This window comes from Equus quagga, chromosome 6 (genome assembly GCF_021613505.1).
Source record: "Equus quagga isolate Etosha38 chromosome 6, UCLA_HA_Equagga_1.0, whole genome shotgun sequence".
Classification (NCBI taxonomy): domain Eukaryota; kingdom Metazoa; phylum Chordata; class Mammalia; order Perissodactyla; family Equidae; genus Equus; species Equus quagga.
In genome coordinates this window covers 119,339,599-119,358,829 of record NC_060272.1, presented here as the reverse complement: position 1 = coordinate 119,358,829, position 19,231 = coordinate 119,339,599, and the positions used below count along the sequence as shown (strand labels likewise).

General features: G+C 43.8%; 1 protein-coding gene across 9 annotated transcripts in view; it reads left to right on the top strand.

The window, feature by feature from the left end:
* PLIN2 (perilipin 2) overlaps positions 1-19,231 on the top strand; it is a 97,806-nt gene that overhangs the window by 65,803 nt on the left and 12,772 nt on the right. For 6 of the 9 annotated variants that reach the window (XM_046663855.1, XM_046663856.1, XM_046663854.1 and 3 more), the window contains 7 exons: positions 10,270-10,321; positions 10,407-10,602; positions 12,452-12,534; positions 13,360-13,645; positions 14,538-14,719; positions 15,704-15,838; positions 16,544-16,834. In XM_046663855.1, coding sequence (XP_046519811.1) covers positions 10,270-10,321; positions 10,407-10,602; positions 12,452-12,534; positions 13,360-13,645; positions 14,538-14,719; positions 15,704-15,838; positions 16,544-16,834 — 1,225 coding nt within the window. Of the gene's footprint in view, positions 1-8,948; positions 9,323-10,269; positions 10,322-10,406; positions 10,603-12,451; positions 12,535-13,359; positions 13,646-14,537; positions 14,720-15,703; positions 15,839-16,543; positions 16,835-19,231 lie in introns of those variants that run through there. The other 3 variants (XM_046663851.1, XM_046663850.1, XM_046663858.1) reach the window with 3 other exon arrangements.

Here is a 19,231-nt window from a genome sequence, read left to right as displayed (position 1 = left end):
TACCCTCTAGGTTTTTCTGGCTGTTCTAAGAATTAAATTGCCATGAGACAGAATAACAGAAGAAAATCAAACAAAGTTTAGTAACATGTATACATGGGAGAAACCCAGGAAAACTGAGTGACTTGCCAAAATGGCCACAAGCCATCACTGTAAATACCATCGTCAGTTAAAGACAAAGGAGGGTGTTGGAGGTACTGGTTTTGGAATTCGAAGGCGAGGAAAGCAATTCACATGGAGATGGAAAAGCAAATGTTTGGTGAACAAATGTTTGCCATACCTTGCAAAAATAATGAGACATGGGGAGGACTTTGATTAAATGGGCCTTGCTAGGTTCCTCCTGTCTACCATTATAATTATCTATGGTTATAGCTCCTTCCTGGAGCAGGCTTTCTTTTTTTTGAGGAAGATTAGCCCTCAGCTAACTACTGCCAGTCCTCCTCTTTTTGCTGAGGAAGCCTGGCCCTGAGCTAACATCTGTGCCCATCTTCCTCTACTTTATATGTGGGATGCCTACCACAGCATGGCTTGCCAAGCGGTGCCACGTCCGCACCTGGTATCAGAACCAGCGAACCCCGGGCCGCCGAGAAGCGGAACGTGCGAACTTAACGCTGTGCCACTGGGCCTGCCCCTGGAGCAGGCTTACTATCTTAAATTCTTTTAGGCAGTTAGAGGGAAGGTCAAAGTTTCTGAGTCTTTTGTTCTTAAAAATGATGAAGCCAAAGAGACACATTTTGGGATGGCAAATTCTGATCCCCACATCTGTTTCGAAGCCAAGTCCATATGAAGTCTGTGAAAGAGGAATTGCCTTTTCCTCTCCAAGGCATTTGGAGGGGAATAGGAGAAGAATGGTAGAAGATCAAGTTTGGGGTGATTAGGAAGGTAGATTAATTGGGTCACTGAAGGAATTCTTCCTGCTGGTGACTAGTTTGCATGGAGTTTGAACTGGTCAAAACATAAGTCATCTGGCCTCATGACTCCTTACTTGTGACCCATTATCTTTGTCTCTGGTCCATGAGAAAGGTAGTTTTATCTAATTTCAAGCTTAGGTGAAAAGAAGAAATGAACATAGTAACAGTTCCCCCTGTGTTTCGATGAGGCTGTCTTCTGACAAGGGAACGGGAAAAGGTACCTGGTTTGAGATAATGTTTATAGAAAGGACGTTGTGAAGCTATAAACAATGGCGGGTATTGTTATTTTTTGGATGAAGATAATACAGCTGGAAGGCATCCTAGATATCATCTAAGTCCTTCATCTTACAGGCACTGAGGCCTATGTGGGTCAAGTGTGTTTATTGCCTAAGAGCACACACCAAGTAATAATAAACACTGTAGATTCTACAGTCAAGACATGCCTGGTTTGAGGCCCATTTCTGCCACTGACTAGTTTGTAACCTTGCAGCTGAGGAGGGCCTCAGAGAGGTGAAGAGCTGAGTTGTACAGAGTGAGCAGAGTTTGCAAGATGGGCAGGCATTCCAGGCAGAGGGAATGAGGGTACATCCAAAGAGAGAGGTTATGAGAGGGAGAGAGCCCTGCATGGAGGAGGAGATATCGGTGGATGTAGCTGGAGCACACAGTGCTTATGGGGGAGGGAAGAGAAATGACAAGGGGGAAGGTGGCAGTTGCCATGTCTCTGGAAGAGGAAACGTTACCAAAGCAAAGTGGGTTCACCTCCCAGTGAGTTAAAATCAGACCCTCCACCAGAAGTAGTTGTCACACGAAGTAAAGTATATTTGCAGCAAATAGGACGCCGTGCAGAATCATTTCCAAAGTCATGGCTGTCCCTGAACAAAGGGAGGCAGAGACCTTTTATTTTGGATGGGGAGTGGATATTCAAAAGGGAGTGGTGGGTATTCACTTGTGCAGGCTCAGTTGGCATCTCTCAGCTCATCTGCAGGGGCACTGCTCTTGCAATGCGGCTTGGTCTGGTTTAGGGTAGTTGGTGATTGCATCTCTTAACATAACAACAACAAAACACAATATTGAGAAACGTAAATGCTTCTCAAACCTCCCTTGAGTTCCTCAGGGCAATTAGTTGGTGACGGTTGGTGACAGAAACTTTACTGCCAGATTTTTTTTCTTACTATTTCACTATTACTTTGGATCAATAATATACCCAAAGAAGGTTGAGTTGCTGCAAACTCTAGGAAATGTGTCTTTGTGGACAGGGCCTCCCATACTTTGTAGTCCAGGAAGGAAGACTAGGCAGAGCCTGAGATGTTGCTAGTCCCTTGGAGCCCCATCCACTTCCCGGTGAGCCAAGCTCTCTTGGGGAAAAAGTCTCTGGGTGTGGTTACCAGACATTAATAATATCTACCATTTCTATGTACGTGGCATTATTCTAACTGCTGAACGTGGTACTGAACCTCTTAATCTCAAGTTCCTGTGTGCAATGTGCAATAAGCCAAACATTGAGACATCAGTGCTTGGGGGTGGGGAAAGGTTTATTCAAATTGGCCAAAATAGGAAGGTGGGAGCATGGGTTCTCTCAAATCTGCCTTAACCAGAGAAGAAAGCAGGGGGTTTTATAGAGCTAAGGGGTGTGCCAGGAGGAGTTTCAGAGAAACAGAGGGGTAATGTGTTTCCTTCACTCCCAATAAGCCCCTGGGCAATCTGACTTCTGGGTGTCAACAGGCAGCTGGGGTCTGGTTATCTGGTGATCCTTGAAGGCATTCTCTTTCCTCTGTAAAACAAGCTCATAAATCCCTGTGACTTTGAGTTACCACTCAGGTTAAACAAGAAAACAGCAAATTGACAAAGATTAACTTCTTTTCATAACAAGGTTGAAAGGTAATTGTATTGAATATCAGTAACCCTCAGGTACCCCGGCTTCAATCCCTACTGTCTTTTTTCCCTTCCTCATTCTCATAGGAAGCGGGGCACTGATTGTTCTGGCTACTTCCTGCTGAAAGGGGACAAAGATTGAGAAACTGAGGAATGAAATTTTTCAGCCTAAGATTGAAAATACTCTAGGGTACCAGGTTATATTTTGCATTATTAGAATTTTTGCACCTTGTTCAACAGTTTTAGCACAACATATAAAAGTATATTTTATTATCAACTATCCAGCCAGAAGAATAAGTAGTATACAGACAACCCCAATTTTTTTTTTAAGATTTTATTTTTTTCCTTTTTCTCCCCAAAGCCCCCGTGTACATAGTTGTATATTTTTACTTGTGGGTCCTTCTAGTTGTGGCATGTGGGACGCCACCTCAGCATGGCTTGATGAGTGGTGCCATGTCCATGCCCAGGATCCGAACCAGCAAAGCCCTGGGCTGCCAAAGTAGAGCACGCGCACTTAACCACTCGGCCACGGGGCAGCTCCTAGACAACCCAAATTTTAATAGTCCCTGAAGAACAGATCTAATCCCTTGGGGGATCCCAGAGAACTGTTTTGTAAACCTGTCTAGACATTATAAACGGGAATTATCAAAGGGTCCTCATGTTCATGCACTAAATAAGGTTTTGGATGACATATCCAACCTCTGGAAAGATTACTTGCCTTTGTCAACCTCTGAGAAATTCTAATAATCCAAGTGTCCTTCCAGGCTTGGGGGTCAAAGTCAATAAGGAAACATAATAGCCAGTTTACAGATAGAAAACAAAAATCTCAAAGACAATTTACAGAACTAGAATCTAATACCCATAAGTTTGTATTATAGTTTCTACTGAAACATAATTTTTTTCTCTAAAATCACTCTCATTTTTACCAAAGATAGCCAAAGTAAGAGTTGGCCCAATTATTTACATGAGTACAGCAAGAATAGCAATTGATCATATAGGCTCCTTTAAATTTTGCTTTGCTGGAACTTTTTTTTTTTTTAAGAGTTTATTTTCCCTTTTTCTCCCCAAAGCCCCCCAGTACATAGTTGTGTATTTTTAGTTGTGGGTCCTTCTAGTTGTGGCATGTGGGATGCTGCCTCAGCGTGGCTTGATGAGCAGTGCCATGTCTGTTCCCAGGATCCAAACTGGCAAAACCCTGGCCACCAGAGCACAGCAGGCGAACTTAACCACTCAGCCACGTGGCTAGCCCCTGCTGGAACTTTTTATAAGGCATCTCAGATTGAATTTAAGGGCCTCCTGAGGCCAGGCCAAGCCAAGGACTTGTCATCAGACTCTGCCTGCAATACCAATAGATTTGGGTGAATTCCTCTCTTCTCTTGAGGTTCCCCAAAATGTCCTGAGGTTCTTTGCACCCATCAGGGAAGCGATCTTCTTTACTCACCTGGCAAGGTTTCTAAAAACACTGTAAGCAAGATACCAGGCCAGTAATTCCAAATGGCTTTATTTCATAAATTCAATCTTTGTCCCTTAAAGCTCAGTCATATCAGAGTCTATGCATGTTTCTCTCAAATGTGACACTCCAGTCAAAGCTTTGGTAATATAACCAATGTTTCCAATTGTCTCCTATTATAAGGAGAATGGATTCTTATTGAACTTATGCAAATAACTATATTGTGTGAAAATAAGAATATTCACTCACTAAGACTTTCTAAATTCTGGAGGGATCAGGTGGGGAGAAAAAGATAAATATTTTAATTCTGCTTACAAAGGTGTAATTTACCAAACTGCTGTAAGCCATAATTAGAGAAGAGAAAAAGGTTTTCTTAAATTTGAAAAAACAAAACATTCAAAAATCAGCAATACTTCAAATGAAAAGTCATAAAAATTATAATCATCCTCATCAGTTCATTTAGTCCCATGTAATCAACTCTTGATCTTTTGTTAGCAGTTTCATGAAGTCATCAGTTTTTCCATTAGAGTTCTGTAATTTCTTACCCAGTCCAGTTTTATGATCTGAAAGTTTATCAGAAACCTGTATTCTAGAATAATTGTCAGAGTCCTTTCCATGAATCTCACTGAAGATGAAACATATTTGCAAAAGCAGCACTAGAATTATGACTGACAACCAGGACAGATCAGAATTTCAGGAATGTTATATAATTTTTAAAACACTTATATCAATAACATTTACCCACACAATATCATAGGTCTCTATGAAACAATGCTTGGTTATCCATTTAACCATGGTGGCAATTAAAGATTTTCAGGCAAATGCAGAAAATTAAACAGCTGTCCTGTGATTAGAGACCTGATAAAAACAACATAGGAAATTTATTTTGATAAAACATAAAATCTGTACCCTCCTGGTAGACTACTCAAAAAAAAAAAAAACTCTTGAGCCGGCCCAGTGGCACAGCAGGTGAGTTGACACATTCCACTTTGGTGGCCTGGGGTTCGCCAGTTTGGATCCTGGGTGCATACATGGCACTGCTTGGCAAGCCATGCTGTGGTAGGCATCCCACATATAAAGTAGAGGAAGATGGGCATGGATGTTACCTCAGGGCCAGTCTTCCTGAGCAAAAAGAGGAGGATTGGCAGCAGATGTTAGCTCAGGGCTAATCTTCCTCAAAAAAAAAAAAGAAAAAAGAAAAAACAACCTCTCATAATCTCTTCATCAAGAACAGACTAAAAGTTTAAGAAAATTATCCTTTTAAGTGAAGGAGGAAAAACCCAAATTCTAATTTTGCACCAGCTTACTTTTGATATTAAAATTCATTCACTCAACTGAATTCATTTTAATCTTAGCCAATTTGACTATGTACAAAATTCCTTTCTCAGAATTTTTCTTCCATAAACCTTCTATAACCTTTTTAAACACATAATAATATCTTTAGTTCTTAGATATTCTTTTCTGCAAACATACATGGTGTTATAAACGAATATCATCTTTTTCCTTTTCATGGGCTCATAGCTAAAAGTTACCCAATTTTGGAGACTGTAGCTTAGACAGCTACAGCTGGGGATTGAATTAGTGTCCCCCATAGCTGACTCCTACATAAGACAAATGCACACACACAGAGACAAAATCTAACAAAACAAAACAAACAGGACAAAAACAAAAGGTGAAGTCAAACAATCCCCTAGATCTCTTCCAAAAGAGGGTTCCTCCTTTCAATGACACAAAATGCAAATGGAGAGACGGAGAATTCACCACCAAGCATGTTGTGGTGACTCACCAGGCAGAGCAAAACTGAAAGTACTCACATACAAGACAAATGCATCCACACAAGGACAAAAAGTAGACTGCAGTCCAATGAGTTTCTCCACTGCAAGCGAGCACTGCACCAAGGGTGGCTGATGCCAGCAGGAAGCGGGAAGTGGCAGACAACGTCCTCCAGGCAAGGATGCTGCTGGGGACCACCAACCACTCAAACCCTCACCAGGCAGTCGGTCTAGCCATGGACACAAGATTTCTGGCTGGCTCGCCAAAATTGATACCAAATCTCTTAATCTCAAATTTGTGTATCCAGTGTGCAGTAAGCCAAACACTGAGACATTGGTGCTTGGAAACGAAGAAACATTTACTTGAATTGGCCAAAACGAGAAGGGGGGGGCATGGGTTCTCTCAAATCCACCTTGACAAGAGAAGAAAGCAGGGGGTTTTTTAGAGCTAAGGGGTGTGCTGGGAGGAGTTTCAGAGAAACAGAGGGCTAATCTTTGTTTCTTTCACTCCCAATAAGCCCTGGGGTAACTCGCAGGTCGCAAGGATTTATGAATTTGTTTTACAGAGGAAAGAGAATGCCTTCAAGGATCACCAGATAACCAGACCCCAGCTGCCTGTTGACACCCAGAAGTCAGACTGCCCAGGGGGTTATCGGGAGTGAAGGAAACACATTACCCCTCTGTTTCTCTGAAACTCCTCTTGGCACACCCCTTAGCTCTATAAAACCCCCTGCTTTCTTCTGTTGTCAAGATGGATTTGAGAGAACCCATGCTCCCGTCTTCTCCTTTTTGACCAATTCGAATAAACCCTTCTCCGTGTCCAAGCACCAGTGTCTCAGTGTTTGGCTCATTCCGCATCGGGCACATGAATTTGAGATTAAGAGGTTCGGTATCACAGCTTCTTTTGCTTACATTACACTGCATGTAGTTACAGGTCTGTTCATTCTCTCTCATTACTATATAATATCCTCAACCTTTTATTTCGAAACATTTAAAGCCCCAGAAAAGTTGAAAAACTAATCCAATGAACACCCATATCCCCTTCACCTAGAACGTGAGGGACCATTATTATTTCCGCTTTATAGAACTAAAACAACTAAGGCAAAGAGAAAGCAGAGGACTAAGCCCGTGCACCTGGGATCTAGTCTTGCCTGACTGCTGCTTAGGCAGTCACAGACTGTGGGCAAATCATCTAACTTTTTGGAGGCTATTTCTTTATTAAGATGGAGTAGGAATTCCTATTTCATTGCATTTCCATGTTGTTGTGAAGCTCAAATACGAGGAACATGTGAGAGTGCTTTGTGAAGAGTAAAGTGGTGGTACTCAAAAGGGGGATTGTTAAAATGCAGGTTCCTGGGCCTCACTCCCAAAGACAGACAGTAGGTCTGGGGCAGAATGTTTAACAAGCACCCTAGATGTTTCTGATGCACAAGTCCCCTGACCAACTATGCAAAAAGACTTTTGTAAAATAAAGGTTCTCAAACTTTGGAGACTATCAGAATCACCTGGAGGGCTTGGGTGTTATTCTTGCCACTAGCTCCTGTTGTCACAGACTCAAGAAGATGGCACAGAGTTGCAGGTGCGGAATTTGGTGTGCTTCATCCTCCGTGGGCTGGGAGAGGCTGGCCCCAGGATTAGTCCGGTGAGCCCTCTTCTTCACAGCATAGAGAAGCAAAAGGAAGCTTGCTGAACTTTGAAGGGGGCAAGTGATTCACAGGTTTAAAACAAAACAGGAAAAGAGGGAGGCATTTGTAGGTGAAAGGGCAAGAGTCTTCTGTTGCAAAATAAAAGGTCAGATTAGGGAGAAGTAAAAAACAACTATCATCATTATTTAAAATTCGGTACATTCCTGCCTTCTTACTTCAGGGCGGGTGGGGGGAGGACAACAAACCGCAAATATCTGCTTAGAGCACCAACAAAGCCTGAACACCAAAAAGAAAAGAAAAGAAGAAAGTAATAATTTGATTGCTTAAAGCATTGAAGATGTCAACGGGGGCGGGGGAGAGGGGAAAGTTTTTGGATTTCCTAATTGTTACTTTGTGGTTTAGACTTGTGTTTTATTTTGAATTACCTGCGGGCGGGGGAAGGGGTGGAGGATACCATAATTGTTTTCTCTTGCTGAGGGCCTCTGGATGTAGTCAGTCATGTATAAGGGATACATTTTTAATGGATCAGTTTGGAGCATTGAATATGATGAACACTATCTCTATGCCTGCAACATTAGTTAAGTAATTGAGGTAAGGCTTCCCAAAATTCAAATTTCACTGCTTGAGGAAGCCCCCCGCCAGGCTCCTGCGTCATTGCCGCCGCCTGTTGCTCCCCATCCTGAAGGCCAAGGACCTGGGGACCATCCCGGCGCCAGCTCCTCTGCGCACCTCCTATCTGTCCTCTCCTGTCCACCTTCCTCGAGAGCGCCCCGGGAGGCCGAGGCTCGCGGCAACGTCATCCGGAGATCCCCCGCCCCGCACTCCGGGGGAGGTCCACCGAACCCTACCTAGCTCCAGGCGGTTGCACAACTTGTGTGCTCAAAAACTCTGTTCAAGTCCCTGCATTTTACACACAGAAACACTGGGAGTCAGATGTTGGTTTCTTTAAAAAAAAAAAAAAAAACCCCAAAATTAAAAAAAAAAAAAAGGTCGTTTGCATAATAAGCATAGGCAGCTATCATCCCGGAGTGATTTCGGTTTAAGTCTCGCTGAGAAAAAAAGGAGACCAACCAATAGTATTCTAAGCCCTTTTGGAAATTGATTCAACTTTGAATTAGACATATGTTTGAAAAACGGACTTTAAAGTCAAAAGAGCAGTAAATCAGAAGTCTGTACAGGTCCACCGCCGGGTTAGAATTTCACAAAACTTTAGAAGCTGTTTGCTAAAAATAAGTCTAGAAGCCACCGTTTCCATTTTTAAAGACAGTTTCTATTCTGATCGCTGACGGTAACCAACAGGTTAGTCACCGTTAAGATGTCTGCCGGACTCCTCCACGCCTTTTGCAAAACCACAAACCCGCGCGGGCACCGGCCGCATTTTGGCCACGGGCCTCGCAGGACCCCTAATTCTGGCAGGGGCCCCCAGCCCCTCGAGGCGGGCGGCGGCGGGGTGCAGGCGCCGGGAAGCGGCAGAGGGCGACACTCGCGCTGGCCTCCGGGCGCGGCGTGTCCCGGGCCGCCGGTGACGTGGCGCGGGGGCGGGCGGGGCCGGCTATATCCCGGCGCCCGCGGCCCCGCCGCCAGACCCTCGTGCAGCTTGTTCGAGCCGCCCGCGCGGACTCCCCGCACTCGCGCCTTTTCGCTGCTGTCGGTCAGTGGGTGCGCGCCCCCTCTGTGACTGGCGAGCCGGCCTGGGACCCCGCAGCGCCGTGGCAGGGGGAGGAGGTCCTGGGGGTCCCCGGGCGCAGGGCGGGCTCCGGGCCTGGGGTGTCGACGTTGCTTTGTTTGTGGAGGCTGCTTTCCTGCCGGCAGCTTTAGCGCAGCTGTAACTTCTTGGCTTGCTTTCGGGGTAATCGTTTCCTCTTGTCCCGAAAGGAGATTATTTATAAGGAAATGCTTATAAGGACTTTCTGGGGTGCACGGCGACAGCGGGGTGTCGGTCCCGGCGCCTGCCTTCTGCATTCCGCGTGGTTCTTACTCATTTCTCGTAGAACCGGGGCGACGGGCCCGGAAGTGGCAGCGGGCGGCCGCGCACGTTTCCTTCCCAGCCCTGCTGCTTAGCAAGAGGCAGTTTTTCGGGTGCGGGTCGTTGGGGGCGCTAAATTTACGTTTAGAAGCTGAAACGCTTTCTCACTTCCTCGGAGCACCTTCCTCTTTGCTTAGTTGTCCCTGAACTGGTTTCAGTTCTTTCACAAGCAAGGAATAAATTCCCCCCAAAGGGCTCCAGCTTGATGGTCCTGACCGTCCCAGATGTCTTCTACTTGAAATCTCTCTGTAGTTTTAACATAGACTTTAACTTGGTTAGCATTTTTGTGAAAAGATATTCCTCTTCAAAAGGCATTTCTGGTATCCTGGTGGAGAAACAAAGACAAATGTATCAACAACTTTGCTTTTCCCTGCCGAGCCTCTTTTGTGTTGAAAGTTGACCGCGAGCCCTGAACCTTCCCTCCGAAGCTGTTTGCCCGGCGAGAACACTGAGAGCCAGGGGGTGGAAGCTGGGCAAAAACTCCACTTACCTCAGCAGGGACTTTTCTCTACTTGAAATTAGCATTTGCTCGGGTCGGGGAATGAATCTGGGAGAATCTTATCTTAGTGTCTTGAAATAAGTTTCTCTTCCGCAGATTTCTTTTTCCAGGAAGGAAAATGGCATCTGCCGCAGTTGATCCACAGCCGGTAAGAATTTTACATGGCCCTTTCTTGATTCCTTCCCTCCCCATGTGTTTTGAGAAGTTAACACCTCCGTCCCCCTTGGTTGCAGAGCGTGGTGACTCGAGTGGCCAACCTTCCCTTGGTGAGCTCCACCTATGACCTCGTCTCCTCCGCTTACATCAGTACCAAGGATCAGTATCCCTGCTTGAAGTCTGTGTGTGAGATGGCAGAGAAGGGCGTGAAGACCATCACCTCGGTGGCCGTGTCGAGTGCTCTGCCTCTCATCCAAAAGCTAGAGCCACAAAGTGAGTTCTGATTTTCCGTTCAAGATTCAGTCCTAGGGACTCAGGCCGGGGTGAGCCAGGAGCTGGCTTGAATATGGCGAATACCAGCCTTATGCCCTAAGGACACAGCAGCAACATCGGGAATCCTCAGGCTTTTCTGAGGCACATACTGCCTTTACCTAGAAACTGCCAGGTGACCCTCATGGTTGTAGAATGCCTGCTTCAGAGCAATGGTGGATGCTCATGACACTTAAAAAAAAAATCACCCAGAGATGCTTCTGTGTTGGTAGCTGAGATCATAAGGGGAGCCAGTGGGTGAAATGAAATAGCTGACTTCCTTGGGGCTACAGTGTACATGAACTGCTTTTAAAAAAATACAGGACATCTTTATTGAGATAATTAACACACCATACAATTCACCCCCTTAACGTGTACCATTCAGTAGTTTTTAGTATATTTACAGTGTTGTACAAGCATCACCATGATCAATTTTAGAACACTTTCATCATCCCAGAAAGAGGCCTCATACCAGTTTCTGTCTGGGATGATGAAAAAGTTCTGGAAGTAACAGTGGTGATGGTTACACAACATTGTGAATGCCACTGAATTGTACACTTAGAAATAAAGTGGTGAAGTTTATGTTATATCTGTTTACCACAATTTAAAAATACAGAGAAAGATTAAGCAGTTTAAATATTAAAACAAAATAGGAAACCTTAGACCCCCATTAGCAGTCACTCCCCATTTCCTTTCAACCCCCACCCCAGGCAAGTACTAATCTACTTTCTGTTTATAGATTTGCCTGTTCTAGACACTTAACGTAAATGGAATCATAAAATATGTGGTCTTTTGTGACTGGCTTCTTTCGCTTAGCATAATGTTTTCAAGGTTTAGCCATATTGTAGCGTCAATCAGTACTTCATTCCTCTTTATTATGGAATAATATTCCATCATGTGGATAGATCATATTTTATTTATTCATCAGTGATGGATGTTTGGGTTGCTTCTACTTTTTGGCAATTACGAATAATGAATGCTGTTGGGAATGTTTGTGTACAAGGTTTCATGTGGACATATGTTCTCGATTCTCTTGGGTCTATACCTAAGAATGGAATTGCTGGGTCATGTAATAACTCAGAGCTTTTGAGGAACTGCTAGACTGTTTTCCAAAGTGGCTGCACCATTCTACATCCCACCAGCAGTGTATGAAGGTCCCAATTTCTCCCCATTATGAACTACTTTTGAATAAAGATTTAAATCATTCCCCTGAATGGTTAGGTCATGGACTTTTAGAATTTTAAGAAACCTTTAGAGACCAGTTTTCCAACTCTGCTACTTCCAAAAGGCATTTAGTCCTAGTGCTTGGCATGGTGGTCATTGCGGGGAAGCTTCGACCACAGTCTGGATCTTGTTAGGGAGATGTAGGGTGCTGTTAACATACTGTTTCCTGGTGATAACCCAAAATACACTGCCACCACTGAATTAAGTGTAGCTGGGGATTAAAGTAGCATGGAAATGGTAATTTTGAGGGCGTTTTCAGATACCTTATTCCCTGAATGAGGGTTCAGGTGAGCCTGGCTTCTCTTGGCATTAACCTTACAGGCAAGTTGATGAGGAAGAAGCTTCTTAGCCAGCTTCCTACTTGTCCTGTCACCGTCTCTGCCTGCTGCTCCCCAGCACACCCTTATTTCTCTGTCAGTGGAAGAAAGTTGCCAGCAACCTGCCAAGCCTCTTCTGTCTGAGCTAGAGAAGCCAGTCAACACATTGTGTGGTAAAGCAAGACCAATATTCTTGCTGCTTTTTATAATAAGAATAATGTATTCATTCTTACCTACACCATTAAGATTTCCCCTATTTGTGACTCTTCTAGTTGCGCTTGCCAATACCTATGCCTGTAAGGGGCTAGACAGGATTGAGGAGAAACTGCCTATTCTGAATCAGCCAACAAACCAGGTGAGCTTGGGACAAGAGTGCTGAGGCTTGCCATCTCATGTTTCCATATTCTATCTATTTAGCCCAGGCTGTGCATGCGATAATTAGGAAATACTTATTTGTTCCCTAAACCTGGATATATTTTTCAAAGAGTAATTGCCACTCCCTTACTTCCTGAATTGTCAGCTTATGTCTAAGAAGCAGAGATGAACTATCTACCTTTGGACTAGAATACTTTTAGTCTGGTCTGTATCAGCTTATGGCTTTGCCTCTGCAGGTAAAATTGCTCTCTCAAATAACTGATGCTCACGTGGTATTGGATAAATGGCAGAGGTGGTATCGAGAAGCTTTTCTCACTTGGTATCTGAGAATACATCCAGTAGGATGGAGCACTGACATCTCTGCCTATGTTTTGGCCTTGTGGGGCCATGTGCAGAGGGCCAGGTTTGCATGGTACCTACATCTATGCTCATAGGTATGCACGAGCTGCTCTCAGTATAAGCATGTCAACATGGAAAATCCCATTCTCTAGAGTAACCCTTGTACCTTACCACAGGTTCACCTGGTTAAAAAAAAAAACCATCCTGACAAGTTGACAAATTTTATATGTGATTACCTCATTTGCTCCTCCAACAATCCTTGAGTGGTGGCAGGTGGGGCAAATATACCTGATAAAGAAATTGAGGCTCATCAACTCTTAGTGATGTGCCCCAGACCTAAAGCTAGGGAGTGAAAGAGCCAGATTCCTTTTTAACTCAACTCTTTAAAACCTTAGTCAAGACCTTAAATACGTATTTATGTCCATGTTTCTCACCAGCCAAGTGACCTGCGTTTTTCTTTTTGTAGGTTGTTGCCAATGCCAGAGGTGCTATGAATGGGGCAAAAGATGCTGTGACGACTACTGTGACTGGGGCCAAGGATTCTGTGGCCAGCACGATCACTGGGGTGATGGACAGGACCAAAGGAGCGGTGACGGGCAGTGTGGAGAAGACCAAGTCTGTGGTCAATGGCAGCATTAACACTGTCTTGGGAAGTCGGATGGTGCAGCTGGTGAGCAGCGGAGTAGAAAATGCGCTCACCAGATCAGAGCTGCTGGTAGACCAGTACCTCCCTCTCACTGAGGAAGAACTAGGTAATTGGATTTTTGTCTTGAAATAATGTTTTGTATCTTAAAGCAATCTTTTTTTTTTTTTGAGGAATATTAGCCCTGAGCTAACATCTGCCGCGAGTCCTCCTCTTTTTGCTGAGGAAGACTGGCCCTGAGCTAATGTCTGTGCCCATTTTCCTTTACTTTATATGTGGGATGCCTGCCACAGCATGGCTTGCCAAGCGGTGCCATGTCCGCACCTGGGATCGGAACTGGCGAACCCGGGGCCACCAAAGCAGAATGTGCGCACTTAACCGCTGTGCCACCTGCCGGCCCCTTAAAGCAATCTTTTTAAACAGCTTCACTGAGATATACTTTATATACCAAAAAATTTACCTGTTTTCATTCTAAATTTACACAGTTGCACAACCATCACCACAATCCAGTTTTAGAACATTTCTATCACCCCAGAAGAACCTTCAGTGCAGTCAATCTCCATTCCCCCCTCCCCTAGGCAGCCACTAATCTTTGTCTCTATAGATTTTCCTTCTTAAAGCAATCGTGTTTCACATTCAATTTTACGTAGTAAGTTTTGAAACTTTAGGAGAAATTAGCCTAGAGAAATATTTTCTATAAAGGAATTGTCTTTAATGGGCTGCTTTACAGAATCATTAAACATTCAGTGCTGACTAGGTGCCAGGTACCGTGTTGCCCAGAAGCTCTAGTGGGAAGAGGCGTGTGTAGATGAAAATGTCCGAGACAGTGAGAAGTCCTGGGTGGTCAAGCCCAGCAGCGGACCAGCTGTCTTGGGAAAATGAGTGCTTAATTGTTAGGTGGGTGGGGTAGAATCGACAAAGTCAAGGTGCAAGTTAGAGTCCAGGCCTGTCACTTAGAGCTGTGATCTCCTTACATTTTTGTCCCTTCTTTCTAACTTCAGAAAAAGAAGCCAAAAAAGTCGAAGGGTTTGATCCAGTGCAGAAGCCAAGTTATTATATCAGACTGGGATCCCTATCTAGCAAGCTCCGCTCACGTGCCTACCAGCAGGCTCTCAGCAGGGTTAAAGAAGTGAAGCAGAAAAGCCAAGCGACCATTTCTCAGCTCCATTCCACTGTTAACCTGGTGAGTGAAACTTCATTTAAAGGTATCTGAAGTGAGCTCATTTATCTTGAGGCTTGAGAGTAAATGTAATCATGAAATCCAAGAATCTTATCTTTATCTTATCAAGAACCCAATAGAAAAATGGGGAACGAGTATACAGACAACTCACAGAAAAGGAAGTATAAATAGCAGAAATATATGAAGTGATGTGAATCTTACACTGAAGGGTCCAATTACTGATGCCTATCTTGTCCTTTCACACTGGTAAAGTGTGACACTTGGGCAGTGGTGTAGAGAAAGGGATGAACTTGGGCACTTCTGGCAGATTCAAGGGACTATTCCAGGAAAGTTACAAACATGTCTATGCCTCAAGTAGTTTTACTTTTAGAAATTTATTCTACACATGTGAAGTTGTTTACAGTTGCAAAAGACTATAAACAATGCATGTCAAGTACTGGGGAATTAATTCAATGGATATATCACAAAAGACTATTGTGTAGTCATTAAAGATTGCCAAGTTATAGAACAGTTTGTATTGTACTGCCATTAGAAACTGGTTTATTCTTGGAAGGGGAACTTGGTGGTTGACAGCAGGGAAGAAGAACTTGGAATTCCTTTTTCTTTTGTAATTTTATTTTTTTTTTTAATTTTTATTATTATTATTTTTTTAAAGATTTTATTTTTCCTTTTTCTCCCCAAAGCCCCCTGGTACATAGTTGTGTATTTTTAGTTGTGGGTCCTCCTAGCTGTGGCATGTGGGATGCCGCCTCAGCATGGCTCGATGAGGGGTGCCATGTCTGCGTCCAGGATTCGAACTGGGAAAACCCTGGGCTGCCCGAAGCAGAGTGTGTGAACTTAACCACTCGGCCACAGGGTCGGCCCCTTCTTTTGTAATTTTAATTTGTATTTTACACATATGTATCTGATTGACATCATAGATCTGAGAACAGGCTAACATGAATGTCTGACTAGTTTGTTCCTTTGTTTTATTTCAATGCGTTCTAGATTGAATTTGCCAGGAACAATGTGCACAGTGCCAACCAGAAAATTCAGGATGCTCAGGATAAGCTCTATCTCTCCTGGGTGGAGTGGAAGAGAAACATCGGCCATGATGATACAGATGAATCCCACTGTGCTGAGGTAAGTAAGACAGCTGGGATAGTCACCCACTCCAGTTTCTGAAGAAGCTCTCATCAGGCTTTCATTTAAATTTTCCCATTATTCCTCTTAGAATACTCTATCAGAAGTTTGAACAATACCGTGTACATAGGTTGCTTGTTATGTGACAGAAAAGCAAAACTGTGCTGTAACTTTATCTTCCAACCTACAGATAAACATATTACCCCAATGGGATACAACTAAATGAGAAACATGGGCCTTGCTCTCATAATGGGTACAGACTAACAGGGGAGGTAGGCATTTTTATTGTCACAGCCTTTTTTGAAGGCATAAAGACAGGCAGTATGAGAATATATAGGGTGGGTACCTAAATCAACCTTGAAGTGAGGAGGGTGGTCAGATGGCTTCCCAGAAGAGATGAGTGCTAAGCTGAGACCTAACAAGTGAATAAACGAGGTGAAAGGACAATACAGGGACTAACATTCCAGACAGAAGAAATAGCGTGTTGTAATCCTAGAAAGTGGTTCTCTGATGGGTCCCAAAAGCTAGTATGTGTATCTGTGAAATGTGAATAATACTGCTGCACCCAGGCTTGTTATAAGGATTTTAAAATGTCCAAGAAGCCACCTATGTGGTAGACACATGGCCAGCTTACTGTAGTTGAACTAATTCATACATAGCACTGTTGGATCCACGGTTAATGTTTTAAATTTATTTTATTTTTAGCACATTGAGTCACGTACCCTGGCTATTGCTCGCAACCTGACTCAGCAGCTCCAGACCACGTGCCACACCCTCCTGTGCAGCGTCCAGGGGTTACCACAGAACATCCAAGATCAGGCCAGTCACTTGGGGGTGATGGCTGGAGACATCTACTCGGTGTTCCACAATGCTGCCTCCTTTCAGGAAGTGTCGGAGGGCCTCCTCACTTCTAGCAAGGGACAGCTGCAGAAAATGAAGGAGTCTCTGGATGATGTGATGGATTATCTTGTTAACAACACACCCCTCAACTGGCTGGTAGGTCCCTTTTATCCTCAGCTGACGGAGTCTCAGAATGCTCAGAACAAAGGCACAGAGTAGGATACAGCCAGCCAGGAGACCCAGCAACCTGAGCACAAAACACATTAAACCTGTCCCTGTCACCAGTGCATGGTGCAGCCAGCCAGATGATACTTTATGTTATGTTGAAATTAACCTGCTAGGCAACTTGGAATTGGGGAAGCAGCTAGCTAGAAAAAAAGGTCCTCCATTATAGTCATTTCTAACTGGATTAAGAGCTTTAAAATTTCTGGCGTTAGCACGTGAATTCTCTTGTTTACCTGGCTATTAAGAAAAGAATGCTAGACTTGTCAGAGCCTAGCCAGAACTCACAAAAAGTTCCAGTGCCTTTTTGGTCTCATTCTGTTGCCACTGTTGCTGTCTGTTTGTTTGAATAAAAGCACCTTCGGGTGGGCTGTGGTATGAACTGGTGTTTGGTCCCAGCCTCATCGTTAGTTTGTCCCAAAATGCATGTTTGTACAACTTGAGCTTTTTGTTTTTCATAAAGGAATGTCCGCTATGAATTCAATAAAATGCACCGCAGAATAGATCCGTTATGCTGTGTTTCCATGTGCTTTGTGTGTTGCTTTCTTAGAGCTGCCTGGCCTGCATGACATGGTTATTAATACACATGCATGAATTCCAATTGGCCTGTTGGGAAATTTGGCAGGTTAACAACATTGGAAGACTAAGGTTATGGAATAACATTGGAATGGAATATTTGATAACAGGTTTTTTAGTTTTGTTTTTTTTTTTAAAGATTTTATTTTTCCTTTTTCTCCCCAAAGTCCCCCAGTACATAGTTGTATACTTTTTTAGTTGTGAGTCCTTCTAGTTGTGGCAAGTGGGACGCTGCCTCAGTGTGGCTTGATGAGCAGTGCCGTGTCTGTGCCCAGGATCTGAACCAGCGAAATCCCGGGCTGCCGACGCGGAGCGTGCAAATTTAACCACTCTGACCATGGGGCTGGCCCCTGATAACAGGTTTTAAACAAGTAAAAAGCTAATGTGCACATAAAAATTTTACTAGGTGACAGTCATTACCTTCATTTGTCCAGTTACTGGACCCCTGAGAGTGGGTTTTTAAACCAGTAGAAGGACCTACTAAGGGCTGACTGCCTTGCTGAAAAGGAATCAAAGCTGAAAGGAAGCAAGAGAGTGACTCTTTGCATTAGTCTCACATAAAAGCAGCAGGCATTTCTTGTCAAGGGGCCATTTTTTTTTTTTTTTTTTTTTGCTGAAGAAGATTAGCTCTGAGCTAGTGTCTGTGCCAGTTTTCCTTTATATGTGCGTTGCCGCCACAGCATGGCTGATGAGTGGTATAGATCTGTGCCAAGGATATGAACCCGTAAACCTAGGCCACCAAAGTGGAATGGGCCAAACTTAACCACTGTCCCATGGGGCCAGCCACAAGGACCATTTAAAGTGTGAGCCCTGGAGTAAGATTGTTCAGTGTCCAGTGTCAGCTGGAATGAACTGTGTTGTCACTTAGGGCGAAAGTCACTAACAGTTGTTGGTGAGATACCTTTAGAAGACCACGTGAGAATAATTAGAAGTAAAAAAGACTTTGGACCCCCTGTAGAAAAGGGTCCTTCTTCTGCCTAGAGTGTTCAGACTTCTAGCCTCCTCAATGTTGGTCATTGATTTAGGAAATATTGTGAATCTCCTTATAACAAAGCTGCAGGATGCCAAACTGTTTCAAAAAACATCTTAGAACTAGATGCTTCTGCCTCTCCCTGCTAAGTGGTTAGCAAGGCTGCCCTTCAGCAGAACCAAAGTCTAAGTCAAATTTGCCTCCTTTCTGTCCTGGTTTACCCCTTTCTCCCCATGAAAATAAGGAAGCAGCACATAACCTTCCATGCACCTTTGGTGTGAGTGAGTGTGTCAAAGCTTACTAAGCTATAAACTGCATTTTTTGCCCTTGAGTTAACGCCAGGAATCAGTATACAAGTGAGTCTAATTGGAGGGTAAGGACTCACTGAGATACTTGAAACTGAGGAGCTTCTGGTTTCTGGGAAGGTGGACTGTCACAATTTATGGGCTTCCTGGATGGAGCCTCTCCATTCATCCATTCACTTACCTGCCTGTCCCCCGATAAGAGGCCTTTTAAAAATTTACTTCTTAGTTCAAATTGCACATGACCCTGCCCCTCTTTGCCTCAACACTCCAAGGCTGGTATTTTATGGTTTATTCTGATTGGTTGGAAAATTCATATACTATAGCTGTACACATGCTTTCTTATTCTGAACATAAACTTTTGCATTTCCTCATCATAAGAGTTATAGTGCGAACTGAATTGTTTGTGAAAAGGAGACAGGTCTCAAAACTATTCTTCATGAGCAAGACAGAATATAAAGGAGACCTCTCTTAGCTTCTAGA